Source organism: Corvus kubaryi, unplaced genomic scaffold (assembly GCF_017639235.1).
Source record: "Corvus kubaryi isolate FWS band 111438036 unplaced genomic scaffold, C.kubaryi_AGA036_p1.0 71, whole genome shotgun sequence".
Lineage (NCBI taxonomy): Eukaryota > Metazoa > Chordata > Aves > Passeriformes > Corvidae > Corvus > Corvus kubaryi.
In genome coordinates, this window is record NW_024582059.1 from 2,874,238 (window position 1) to 2,888,439 (window position 14,202).

The following is a 14,202-nucleotide window of genomic DNA, read 5'->3' on the forward strand; positions in this document are numbered from 1 at the left end:
GGAAATAAAATCTAAAAATCAATCTAAAAGGAGTGCCATGTTCTCAACCTTCTGCATGCAAGGAAGTTTTTTTGAAGAACTTGCTGAATCTTCTGGGGAATGGAGAGAGAAGTAACAAAGTTTGATATTTGGCAGCTGGAAATCCAGCATGTGTTAGAGGATTTTAGATACCTTTGACTAGAAGTGATTTCAAAATGTGAATTAGCAAGGACATCCTTCAACCCCAACTACTCCATGCTGCGAAGAATGTGGCAGGCTTTTCCTGGTTAGGAGATGTCATCTGCAAGTCAATTTAATCAAGTATTGGCCACAATGTCTAAAAGAAACTGGATGAAATCTGGTAAAGGGACAGGTGAGAAAGTCCTGCCTAGTCTTCATGGTTCAGCTGGAAGTGATGGGTAGTTGGAACTGGTGTTTGCACTTTTCCATTTCATCTTTTTGTGAGCTGTTATTTCTGCTTAGTTACACCCTCCGCCTGAGCGTGGGTCTCTCCACAATTCCCTGGGGTTGTGGCAGGGTAATGCTACACTAGCAGTAGGTACCCACGATAAAATAGTTCAGGTGAAACCCTTAAGTCCACGCCCATCAGCTTTCTCTGTGCTTTGTTCTGTCTCAGTTTCCTTGCCATTGCCTCTGAAAGTGAGCTAACTCCCACCCAAAAATGGCAAAGGGTTAAGCTAGTGAGACAACTGCTGGAGTAAGGTGATCTGAAGAATTCTTTGAATTTTGGTTGATAAATACAGTATATTCCATGTTTATATAATTGTGTGGTAGCTGTTACCATAACTATACCTGTAGTGTAGCTGTCTGCATCTCATTTAAAATATCCCTTAATTCTTCTGTCTGTGGTTTACATGAGTTACATATAATTGTATCTGATCCTCACAACATACCGGGGAGCTAAGGAAGTACCATCCTTCAAATGTGCTTGGGGAGCAGATATGCAGGGAAATTCTTCCTTCAATTGTCTAGAAAAGAGTCTTTCTCCCCTTTCTTCCTTCAAATTGTATTTATTTCCAAACTGGACAGAATGAAAATACAGTATAGGTGTTAGACCTGTGCTAGATTTAAATCTATTTTTTTAGGTTCATAGGAGATCCAGCATTAGGTCGTTGGAAAGAGGAAACTGCTGCTGAATGGGCAAGAGCAGTTAGCAATGCTGTTCCATCATCAGGGAACTCTTCCTGCCAGTGAGGACAGGCCAAGAGCAGAGGAGTCAGTCAAATACAAGAGAGAAGGAGGAGAGAGAAACCCTAGAGTAGAAGTGAAATCAAATGGACTAGAGGAAGAAGGGACTAAACTACTTGAATATTGAGAAACTATGTGGTATTCAGTTTCAGTATGTAATTTCAGTAAATTCACATTTACTAAACAATTAAATATGGGTAGTCCCTGCTTTAGAGTACTAGTATTGGCAGAATTAGGCTGCTCAGTGATTAACTGAGTGCTGTGAGTGGTTTGCTTTCTGGGTCACGCAGTTATACCTGTCCCACACAAAGGGAAACTTAGACCATCCGTGAAATCTTCCTTATAAAATTAGAATTTTCAAACAGTGACTAAAACCATTCATGGTTAAATTTATTGAGGGTTATTAGATTAAGGTGTTTTGACTGTGAATTCTTTCAGGATATTGTCATAAAAAGTTGAGTGCAGTTTGAAGCTAGCAGGTCTTTACAGGAAAAAAGTAGTGACTGTTCTGGAACATGATTTGTTTGCAAATATGATTACTGCCCATTAATTTAGCATTAATAGAGTGTAGAATGAAAGAAGTTGTTGCTGCTGATGTTAGTCATGACAAAATTAAACATTTCACAGAGAAGAGTAAAAAGGAAACATATTTCAGGGTAGCAAAAGCAGCAACTAGAATGTAAGAATCTTGTCCATCTCAGGCTTTTTTTAGTCAAGGGCTGTAGTCACTCCCATGTTGTGCCGTGTGCTGTCTCCTCTTTTGTTACCCAGCACTTCGCTTTCACAGGCAGATGCCAAGAAAACTTAATCCTTCTATAGTATTTTCCTTTGTCAAGATCTGAGTCCTTGTTTCTGTGGCTTTTTCTCTCTTAGACAGAGATGTCCTAACTCAGCCGGATAGATAGCCTGTAGGTTTTTTTAGCCGCTTTTCTTAGCTGTAGGAAATTCATACGAATTCAAAGAATGGCCTCTCCAAATAAATCTCTTGACCATCATTAAGTTTTGAAGTATGTTATTTTTCTTATTCTGCTGAAGATTTTATTATGTCAGTTACCTTTTCTCAGCACGGTGAACAGGACAGAGCACTTGGGTGAGTTGTTCTAGTGTGAAACAAATGTTTCTCCTAGCTCTGGTGGTCTGTGCTGGTTTCCATAGCTGACAGGTTAATGAACCTGTTGCTTATTTGTATGTGCTGGGTTTCTGGAAGGTGGGATGGGTGAGTTTATCAAAATGTGTTTTGTAGAACATCATTCACGAGAAGAAAACCTTAGTTTTCTAAGGTTCCCAGACCAGGTATTCAGTGACTGTTATCTCAGCTGAGCAGACATCTGTGATTCGGTGAAGGCATGGTTGTTCAGGAGTGTCCCAGCCAAAGAGAAGACATAATTTAAATCCCATGGCCTGAAGGTATGACTGTTTATCTGGGAGGATGGGAAGCTGTATTTCAGTCCTTGTTTTGACCTGGCCAAAGCCTGGTGATTAAGAGGTTTGTTTCCCCTGTTTCTGGCAGATACACCCCTATTCCTGGGCAGATGCCCATTTGCTTGCTTGGCTTTCTAAAGCTGAGCTTCGTATCTGTGAGGAGACTCAAAGGGTAAATTCATACATTAATCCAGAGTTTCTCTTCCTGATGTGTCGTGGAAAAGTGAATGCGTTGGGGCATACTTTCTAGGTTTTTGGTTTCATCTCGGAATCTGTTTACAGCCAATCATTTTCCTGTTACAGCTGCTCTCCTTTTGGCTGACTTCCTTTTTAGCCCAGTAGTTTTTCACTGACCTGACTTAGAAGAAATGTATTCATAGCTGACAGACTTCTGGCTATTTGTGGACTTACTTCTTTCCCCTCTAATGTTCTACTTTGTGTTAGTCCCTTGTGCTGGAGGAGAGGCGGCTTTGCATGTTCGTCCCCTTGCAAATGAAGGGAACAAACTGCAGCTGCCTGATGGGACAGGTTACAGGGCATTTCTTAGTCTCAGTAGTGTTCTTCATTTTCTGCCAGTCTTGCTTTAGCCTAATTAGCTGCCATGCAGATCAGAGCAGGAGGCCACCAGGAAACAGAATGGTTGCTTCAAAGCCTTGTGCGCTGTAGTGGATTCAAAGGAGTGCAGACAACTGATGCTGTGGACTCTGCTGTCCTAGAGCCTGGAGCAAGGATTGGGTCCTTAAGGTCCTACTGCAAATTGGCCCAGCCATCAAGCTGTCCCTTGTACAACCAAGTTACTGCCTTTTCTGTTGGCTAATCCAAAGCGGAAACTACAACTGAAGATAATTCTGTAGAGCTGGTGAGTCCCTATAAGCACAATTAGTGAATCTGTCATCACTTGCTGCGTAAGAAGCCAAAGTTAGCTGAAGGATTGTTCTTTTATGTAATACAGGGAAAATGGCTCTGGTCCAGGTGATCCAGAAGCCTAAGGAGCCAGACCATCCTGTGATGTTGGCCGGATCAGCTGTAAATAATCCTGGCTCAACTCCCCTGTTCTGTGTCTGCTGTTTTTGGTGAGGAGAGGGGGAAGGCTGTGTGTTTCCTAGGTACTGGGATAGCTCTGTTTATGAACTAGACTACCCGTGCTGTGATCCATACAAGAACTGCTTTTAGCATATGCACAGAACCAAGTGTGGGGGCAGAGAGTGGTTTGTGAATGCTTGTACAGAAGTGTCTGGATAATTAACTCAGCCATTAGGTAGGAGCATTTAAATCCTTGAAGATATTTTCTGGGGGAAATACAGGTTATTCATCTCCTCAGGCACCCAAAAGAGACATGGTTAGATTCTAATTTCTGCCTAAATTGCACATCAGGAATTTTGGTGCTGGTTTTGAGTCTCACCTGAAATAATTTGTTCTGTGTCACAAGGATTTAAACCTAGTCTTACTGCCAGGGTAGCAACATCATCGCTTGGCCATCTTTACTGGCTCATCTGTCTCCACTGACAAGCTGGCACAGAACAGTGAGGGCCCACATCAATTTGCTCTTTCGGTCCCACAGGAACAAATGCCAATTAGCGGGGGAGGGCAGGAGTGGACACAGACCCAAGTCACAGGGGATATTACAGGACAGCGAGGTTACTCTGTTTCAGGTGCTCTCATGTCAGCATCCTAAGCCTTGCATATTAGTTAACCTTTCCCATAGCTGCTGCATGTGAAAGGTCTTTGATCTATGAATGAGTCCAACACGTGGTGCGTGTTCACTGTATGTTAACAGCAGAGATATTATTTTTAGCTCCCAAATTCTTTTTCTTTGCTATTAGAGCTGAAAGACCTTTTGTCTTTAAGACAGGCAAGTGTTCACAACAGTGTATTTGGGACAATGTGCTACATGAAGCCAAGACTTCTATTGGGAACAATTTTTCAGAATGGGTAAATGGCTTTTTAAATAGCCATTAAAAAATCTAAACAAAGTAGTCATGTTTTATAAAGTCCTAAAAAGAACTGTTGTCTTTGGAACATGTAATTTGCAGATCTCACTGCAGTAATCCTTGATTTAGAGCAATTACTGCACTAAGTACTTGCCTTTTTTCCCCTTTAAAAAACAAAACCAAACCCCAAACCAAAAGCCAGACAGGTTTCCAGCAAAGGCTGGGATAATTGAATGGAAACATAGCCAAGTCTTGCAAAATTCCAGCATACAGTTGCTGTTCTCTCAAGAGATATTTTCTCCTGCCATCTGAGAGCCTGGTCACTTGTTTTTCTTCTTTTTTAACATAATCACTAGTTGCTAGAAATAAGTATTGCAAGAACTAATATGCTGGTTACAGCCTTAAAACTGGGCATGCATGCAGTGCACGCTGGTTTAAGAGGAAGCTGTTTTATAACATTTTTAATTATGAAATTTCTTATGCAACAGAGTTAAAGGGTCATTTATAAACAATCCAATTCCAAAGCTTCCTTAGGCAGTAACTGACCTATGTCATTTCTTGTAGCTTAAGCTTGACTCAGTCCAGTCTCACACCAAACAAGATTTGTGAGCTGGAATACAAGGCATGATGATTCAATGTGCAGTTCATAATATTTCTTTTGCACTCACAAATCAGTGGACTAGTTTACCTATGCCTCTGGTGTCTGGTTTTTTTAAGTTCCTTAGTAGAAGTGAGGCAGCTGTGCTGCTTGCTATGGCAGGAGCATCTCCCAGGCACCATTGGCAGTAGGCAGGCCATGCTGACTCTGGATCTCAGACCATGAAACCAGGTCTTCCACAGCTGATTCTGCAGCCAGCTTCAGTCCCTGGCTGTGGGATAATTTATACAGCTATAAGAAATTTAACTTCAGGCCTCTACCTCTTGTGTGGCATGGACTGCATCCTGAAAGAAGGGAATCCATATTCCTAATCATCGGCTTAAAACCACTGCTCCCTCCCTAAGATTTTGCTAGGAAAATGAAGATGGAGGGATCCTTAGTACTTCCACTTAGGCCAAAGCTAACTGAGTAGCGTAAGGGAACACTGAGCCTCCCCATTCCTTATTTCTGGTATGGAACTGAGACTTCTGCTCACTTTTCAAAGAAAAAGTAATTTTCCAAAATCACTTCAGATGAGCAAACAGCCAAACAGACACACTGCATTTCCTACAACAGGAGACTGAGCCAAGAGTCTTCAGCCTTACAAGTGACTGTGCCTGCCTGAGTGTGCTTCTACCTTTGAGGGTTTCTAGCAAAAACTGTTCTTTTTTTTTTTTTTTTAAAAGCAAATTTTAAAGACGGTTAACTTTAGTTTTATTACAAAGCTTTTATTAAAAAACAAATGCTCAGCACATTAACTCAAACTGGAATGACAAAAAAAAAATGGTTGACAGTATTTTTGGCAAAGGCTGTGCCTTACTATTTTAAAAAATGGGTACATCAATGCTCATTTCAACAACTGGCATAAAATCCCACTAACAGGCTAACAAAAACAGATACAAATACAGAACAATTGAAGTAATAATTCAAGTGCTGGGCTTTTTACAAGGAGAAGGGGAATGGGTGAGAAGGAGAACTCACTGCAGTCAGATTTGCTGGATGTATTGCTTATGTTTACAGAGTAGATGATGCGAGACTAACATGTCTACTGACCAGCTGACTGTTGTTACATTTATTTAGTTCTATAGGACACTGTATTATATAGACTGAGAGGCCACTATTTGTTACAAATAGTTTAACAGAACAGCCACCTTTTTTCCATACAGATTTTTCCTCTGGCAGAAAAAAAATAAGAAAAAAAAAAAGAAAAACTCATTTTATTTAAAAAGTATTTCAGATTTCTGACACTTGTTTAAAAGCTCATACCTAGTAAAATATACACCAAAGAAATTACAAACTAAAAGTTAAAATATAAAAGCATTCAAGTTTCTTAAAAAAAGCTAAAACCAAAATTGATCCTGTCGCACCATTAAATAAAAAGAAGGTTGAGCGTGTCATCCTGGTCCAGGCAAATTCCGTTCCTTGATGTGCTGTATGGGGCAGCTGTGGTCTACATTATTCTGCTGGCTGAAGCAGGCAGAGACAGCCATGCTACTGTGTTTGCTGACTCAATATGGGCACAGATGAGACGGGGGCTTGAGAGTGCAAGGCAGAGGTGAAGACAAAAGCTGCTCTGCTGACCCAGGAGCTCGTTTGCTCTATTTATATCGGGGCTGGACCTCGTGATAGTGAAGGATTTTGGCAGTGATTGTCTTTATGATTCAGTGTCTCTAGCAGTGACATCAGGGTGAATGACATCCTAGACAGACTCCTTGGGGGTGGTCTGTGTGGATGAAGGACACACCTAGGGTTTAACAAGCTTCCATCTCCAGAAGGGGTCCTGGTGTCGCCGCCTTTGCTTTGCAAGTTGAGAAAGCATTTCTTTTCCCACCTACAGGGAAGGGAGGGGGGAAAGAGAGAGAGAGAGAGTGTGATAAGGACTATGTGAAGCCTTTTAAAAAAAAAATTCTTCAAAGAAGCTGATGATGGGTCACTGTAACTCTTATGACAACTGTATTAGTGGAATGTGCATTACAATGTCAAAGTTAAATGCAGAATTTATTACTACTTACTTTTGCTTGAAGTTTGCAACTATGTTTATGGAAAGTACTTTGGATTGTAAAGAGATACCAACTAGAAAGATGGGGTTTTAAGCATCCAGCATATTACAGAAGTACTTCCCTTTTGTAGTGGATTTCAATTATCTACAACATTTGACCCAGATACCATTACAAAACTAGACATCCTCAGGCTTTGGTACTGCAGTGCAGTGGTTGAGGTCAATTAAACCTCTATTTCAGAGCCTCAAGCTCTCCTCCCTGCAGAAATGAAAAAATGCTGCCTTCTGCAAGCGGTTTGGTAGAGGAATGTGGTGGATGAGGCTTGTGTGAACACTGATTCTACCATCCGTCCTCATGACTGGGGAGGATTTGTTCTGCTCTTCAGCAGGGTAGGGAACACCTTCCAGCTGTGTAAGAACCATGGGCCTCATCCCTATCAGTAAAGTTCACTAGGATCTTGGAAGGATTTATGTTCTTAGAGCATGTGAAATAGCCCACAGTACAGGCCTAATAGGAATTGCTCATCCAGAGAGGAACAGTCCTTCCCCACTAGGTTTCTGGGTTACATCAGCTCATTTATGCAATTGCCAACTCAACCATCACCCTCACCCTTCTGATCCAGACAAGTGGGTTATAACAGGGTCTCCACCCAAAATCTCCCTAACAAGTCAGATGTTTTTCGACACATGGACACATGCTCTCCAGTAACTGTTTGGGGATTAATGGTGTCTCAGAAAAATCAACATTAACCTCTAGGTCTCCACGTACCACTCAATTGCTAAACAAATAGAGGGTTCAATGAGCAAAGCTTCTGAGAATGATCAAAATTAGCACAAGAATGCAGTTCAGTGGAGAAGGTAAACAAATTTTCACCAGAAGAAACACAAAATGCTTAGTCACATAAAGAAGATACACTGCCAGCACCTTGAGTCACGAGAGGCAAGACAGAACAAGTTTATGAAGAAAACTTATAGATAAACTGCTTAAGCCTGCAAGAGCCACAGGCTGAATTAGTCAGCAAATTTTACATTATGTTAAATTTCAGCAGTATTTAAACCAGGACCATTTATGACTGAGCACCCACCTGGCATCTGCTGCAGCTTCCATGTAAACCATTACAACGCAAAACGTTTCACCCATAGTAGAGGGGCAACTCCTGCGTAAGGAGTTACACTGCCTCATGTAGTCCAGGGTAGAAAGCCTCCAAAACTGATTTTGTACCCTTTGATTTTAATCAACATAAGCTGAGGCCTCAAAGTCGTACTAAACAAGTTGACTCCTTATCAGAGGTCACCCACATGGCTATTGTTATAGTGGAAAGGAAAGCTGAGGGCACTGAAGTTTAGCTGCAGACGAAGTTAGAAAACACAAGCATGAATTTATAGCACACTGTTCTTTATAGCTTAGATTTGATGCAGACTCCCTCCTTGCCCAAATACTGCCATCCCTGATACATAAGAAATAACTTTCACCTGCTGCTGGTAGCCACAAAAGGACATTTAAAGCCACTGAGGCCTCTTAAACAGCATAGCTAAAAGTCCACTGGCAAACCAGCAGTTTCAACAAAGGTGGTCTGTATTGACTAATTCAGTTCCTATTTCCTCATAAAACCAGCCCATGTCCCAACTAAAAAAAGCCTCCTGAGCTTCCTGCCTTTTTCTTTTTTTATTTTTTATAAAGTAGCGCAGTGCTCCGTAACACGTGCGGCTCAAAGAGCTACGAAGGGCTCTACCTTTCCAAGGAGCACGAAAGAGAGGCCAAGCAAACAGCAGAGAAACACTGGGGAGAGCACCCTGCAGCTTTATATTTATTTTGTGCCTTTTCATCCCGGATTTTCAAAGGTTTGGTCCAGGTTGCTCTTCCTGGGAAGGTTTTCCTCTCAGTCTTACATGAAAACATTCAGCTTCCTGTTGAGGAATGGCCTTGAGGCGCCAGGCCAGTAGTTCACAGCAGTCTGATACAAGCGCTGTGATTCAGAGCTACTCCCCATTAGCAGCCAGGAATGTCTACTTCACTGAAGGAAATGAAATGCTCTTCTGTTGAGATGGTTCCCTGCCTCCTCCCCCCTTCCCTTACCAGCAAGCTGTCTTTGAAGTCAGGAGGTTAAAATAACGACTGCGGCCTTGCTCTGGCCCTCAGCTTTTTCCAACAGCGGCCATTGCTTCTTTCTCAATCCAGAGGCAGCTTTTGCAGCACCTGCCTCCTTTCCATAGCTCCTAACTGTGCCCAGCTCCTCTAGAGACCTGCAGATACCACGGTGATTCTGGAAGGGGACAGGCACAGGGAAGCTCCACGTATTTTTATTTCCGAGCGAATACTGCAGTACAGCAAATTACACAGTAGCTATCCTGAAAACAGCATCTAGAACCCAGCCTTTCCCCAGCTGCACATTAAGGCTACACACTGGAAATTGCTTCTGCTGCTGATAAACCAAATAATACCTAAAAAATACGAGTGATGATGGTGTTGCCTTACAGATATAAAGCAGGTCAAATCAGGATTCTTTTCAAGAAACCACAGGCATGTGCTAAGGAGACTGAAGACTTCCCACATCTAAGGCTTCACTGGGGGGCTGCAGCTGAAGTCTCGCCAGGCGAGGCATGCCCTAGCAAAGCCCAATCCACAAGTGAAGTCGGCACAAATCAAAGACTGCAATTACAGCTCCCTGGCTGTGGTTAGGCTTCAAAGAAAGTGCTGCAAGTCACATTTTACATATGTGAAGTCTTGAGCCTGAGCCACAATAGGAGGCACTGTCTGTGCCATTTGCAGTGTACATCTGACTGCAGGAGGAAAGGGGAAAAAGAAAAAGAAAATAACACCTCAAGAAAGAAACAGACATAAGATTCAAGAATAATACAGTGCAAAAAGAAAAGCCTTACTACTGAAGTGATAAAACTGTAATCCAGGAATCACTGCAGTAAAACTAAATTCTCCTAGCAAGCCTGGGCTCAGTGGCTGAGGGGATCACAAGGGGATCCGAAGCCCTCTCCATGCTTTGGAATGAGATGGATTGAAGGGTGGGTCTGCAAAGGTCTTGTGCTCCTCTTCTGGTCTTTTAACTTTTCTAGAACAAGGGAGAGAATTATGCAGTTTCATCTAGGTCATGCTAATCAGAAAAGGTTTTTGAAGAAAGTCAAGAGTGTCCGAGTCAGTACAGGAGTAAGTATGGAGTAAAAGAGACACCTAACCCTTCACAGAAGACAAGGGATATTAAACTTTTTAAATGAGGTACTTTTTTTCTACACCTTTCCCTATCACATTGTTTGGATACAGTTCTAAGAAGAGACAAGACTACATATAACAGACAGTTACACGTATTTTTTATAAAAAAGAAAAAAGTCCATCTCCAAACCTGTCCTTTAATCCAGTACTTCAAACAACATGGCAAGTTCAGGGACCCAAAAGCTGAAACTGTCATTTTCTTTGTAAGTCCAAAATGAACATGTTCGACTTACTGCCAGCCAGGGTTTATTCAATAGTTCAGAAACCCAGCTATGCAAAACCAGGTCATTATTTATCAGGGTGGTTCATGCTGTTTGTGAAGTCCCTCTATTTTCTCTAATAGCAGAGCTGGAAAGGGTTTCAGGCACAAGCATATAGATGCAGTCTGCTCCTCTTCCTGCCCAGCTGTGCCATGGTTTGTGGGTTTAGCCCAAACCAGATCCTTGAGATGTTCAGGGCAAACACAAACAAACACTCCACAACCCTTGTTGTTTCTAAACAAAAAAAGCACCTCCCAACAAAACCCCAGTCATTTTAGTAATCCGATTTGCTGCAGGGTCCCACAAGCTGTTACAAAACATGGATAGAGAGACCTACAGGAAGCAGGAAAAAGCCCTCTCTGCAAGAGCTGGATACCAGCAGGCAGTAGAGGAAACTTTATAAGCTGCTTTTGTATCCAAAGAAATGACATAAAATTGTACCCTAAAACTGTAACAGATGCTGCCAGGTTGAAACTGTGTCAGTATGAAGTTTTTCTTGGTCTGTCCAGCCCCTCCATCACCCTTGCTAGTTTTAACCTTGGTCCACTGCTGGTAACTGAATGGAAACTTCAACAGCAAATTATTCTCTGCTGTTTTAAATGCCCTGAATTAACTGCCCCTAAAAATACCTCTCCATTAATTACAGGTGGAGCCTGGAGTCCTAACTTCTGTCCTCTTAGTTTGACCTCAGCTAGATGCATTAATTGAGCAGCAGGAATATTCTTCCCCCAGCCTTCCCAAGCCAGAGACCTCTTCCAGAGCAGATTAGTTTAAGCACGGAAAACGCCCAGGTATTTTAGGGTTCCCATTTAGTGCAGCTAATGGCAATGATACCAAGCAGGTGTGGCTCTTATCGAAGGCCCCCAGTGTAGGCAGCACAAAACTACAAGCTCTATCACTGAGCTAGAATCTTTTAAATTATCTTACTGGAAGACCCAAGACATGTTTTTCCTGTTGGGGGTAGGAGGGGAGAGAGGCTCCATGTTTATAATAAAAACCAGATTGCCTCTAGACAGCTGTCTCTAGCAGTTTCTTAAAGAGGAACAGTATACTAAAGGTGAGGAAGAGGGAGGAAGAAATAGGCTTGTCTCCTTTTTGAATCTTTATGGCATATAATAAATATTCAGAAGACTATTTTTTAAATTATTTGTTTTCTAGACTGAGAGCTAGGGGTACTGAAATTGCTACTTCAGTTTTCACCTGCTGTAACAGAGAAGAACATGAGGTATTGGTAAAGCAGTAAGTGAAAATTCTTTCAGAAGAAAGAAATAACACAGGTACAGTTTCCTTTGTAGATAATTTTTTCTGCCAGAGTTAAACATAGGTTAGAATTTACACTACTTTGAAAGACAATCTCAACAGTTAAATCTTCTGATACATGGAATAATTTAAACAGTTGCTTTCATGAAACCAAAGGCAAGTCAGATATAACCTGAATATCTTCCTGAGCTTCCATCAACTCTTCTACACACAGGCATCCACAGAGCAACACTACAAGCATTAGACATCAGTACACAGAAACCACTTCCACAGCAGATTAGTTTCAGAATTCAAACATACCAACTTCACTTTGATGCAATTAAGTCATCTCATCATAAAATCTCTACTGGTCCAAAATACACAACAGAAAGCCTTTGTACCTCAAAAGACACACATATGGGAAGAAAACCAGCTATTCATCCAAATGTAGTCCCACCGCCTAGTGTGTTCGTTTGCCTTTACACCATAGAAACCAATTCTGTGTAGTTATTTTGGCAATAATATTTTACCATGTGCAATTTCAGGTATCCCTGAGATGAAAGATAGATAGAAGGCTCTCATAAACTCCTGAGTTTAATATTAATGAGGGAACACATATCCTATAATGTTTGCAAGGAGGAAGCAACTTCAGAAATTATGCCTCTCTGCTCACTTAAGCCTACATAGTTCTCTTAACCCCTGATCCCACTGTACTGATGCCTGTGGCAAGAACACCAATTCAGAGATGGTCACTGGTACCATTTTCTTCAGCTGCCTCTAACCCTGCTCACACACTACACCCCAGTTCCAATGACGCCTTTGCTGCACAAATGCTCCCAACATTTGCTCCTACCACTGGAAGGAGGAGCTGAAAGCTCATGTCCTGGAAGCTCTGACTAAAGCCCATAATGTCTCACTGACTTGCCAGGCTCATGTTTTAAGTGACCAGACAGTGGTGCTTCAGCTGGCTGTGCTATGGGCTTCCTTACTTGTACAGCTTTCCAATCTGCAAGCTTTCAAAACTGTTTATATGGTACAGTCTTAACAAGCAGGTAAAGAGTCAGAGATTTACAAGATGACTTGCATAAAAAATTCTTAAAGTAGAGGATTAAGGAACTGACTGGTATGAGAAGGTTTGCTTTATTAGCAGTGACTTTTGCAACATGACAGTTAGGCTCTTTGGTTTTGTTCTGTCCTTTTGGTTAGTTTTGTCTACAGGATGGCTAGGTCTGCATTAATGTATATCAGAAGACCTCTTTAATCACAATCTCTAAAATCAGAGGCAAATGGAAGCAAAAGTCAGTGCAAGGGTATGCTAGGGTTTGCTAAGCTTTGACAAAATTGCATTTGAATACAATTCTGTTGAAATTAGAAGACAGATTTCACCCAAGCTTAGTCTCCAGAAACAACTGGGAAAGACTTTGACAGTATCATAAAAACTTGCTTTCTAGCTGGTCAGAAACACAGTATCAAAAACTCATTTTGAAATTTTTCATGTAAATACACTAAAAAAGTGAAAATGCAATATAAACCTGAGAAAAACATTAAAATGCTGAAGTTTTCTTCCAGTTGGAAATGAAATGACATTTCCAAACCTTACATCTTATTTATGAAACAGTTTGTTTCTACAGAGTTTTTCTCATGACCTTAGAATTCTCAGTCTGGTGGTGAGTTTACTAAATCCACCAAAATACACCGTTTTTATCCAGAGAAGAATGGTGCACCAGCAGTCAACTCCCTGTTCCCACCCTATCCCACAGGAAGAGATAGAACAATAGTTGTCCCACTGCTCTCCTTCGTTCTAGCCCAAGCCGCCTGCTGCTAACACCTCAGAAGTGAAACAATTTGGGATTTTTTTAATCACTTGTAAATGTGGTTAAATTCAAACTTCATTAAGCACCTCTAATTTCACAGTTGGTTCTGCAACTTGGGCATCTCCAACAAAACAAACATATACATTCACCTCCTGAATTACCTATTTTTTCCATTTGTCAGTGTCAATTTTAAATATGAAACACTGAAGATCAGCTTCATAGCTGACTATGCTGCACCCATTTTGAAAAAATCCTTAACAATTTTTCTTATTTTTCTAATCCCATATCTGTGCTGATTGTCTAGTTGAAAGTGTTCTGCTGTTCTTTAATTTGTAAAATGTATGCTTTGCTACTACCCTCACTTACCCCTCCCCATGTCCCTTGATTGCACTGAAAATAGCTTTTATCCCCTTCCTTTTTCCTTCCTGCCTTCCTTCCCTCCCTCCTTCTCTCCTTCCTTCTTTCCTGCCTTCCTTCCCTCCCTCCTTC

The 14,202-nt window shown here is 41.4% G+C and overlaps 1 protein-coding gene across 9 annotated transcripts in view; it reads right to left on the reverse strand.

Annotated features, from left to right (window-relative positions):
- Positions 1–5,885: 5,885 nt before the first annotated feature.
- LEF1 (lymphoid enhancer binding factor 1) overlaps positions 5,886–14,202 on the reverse strand; it is a 71,589-nt gene continuing 63,272 nt past the window's right edge. For 7 of the 9 annotated variants that reach the window (XM_042049647.1, XM_042049646.1, XM_042049648.1 and 4 more), the window contains one exon: positions 5,886–7,009. In XM_042049647.1, coding sequence (XP_041905581.1) covers positions 6,930–7,009 — 80 coding nt within the window. In that variant the 3' untranslated portion in view covers positions 5,886–6,929. The remainder of the gene's footprint in view (positions 7,010–14,202) is intronic. The other 2 variants (XM_042049653.1, XM_042049650.1) reach the window with 1 other exon arrangement.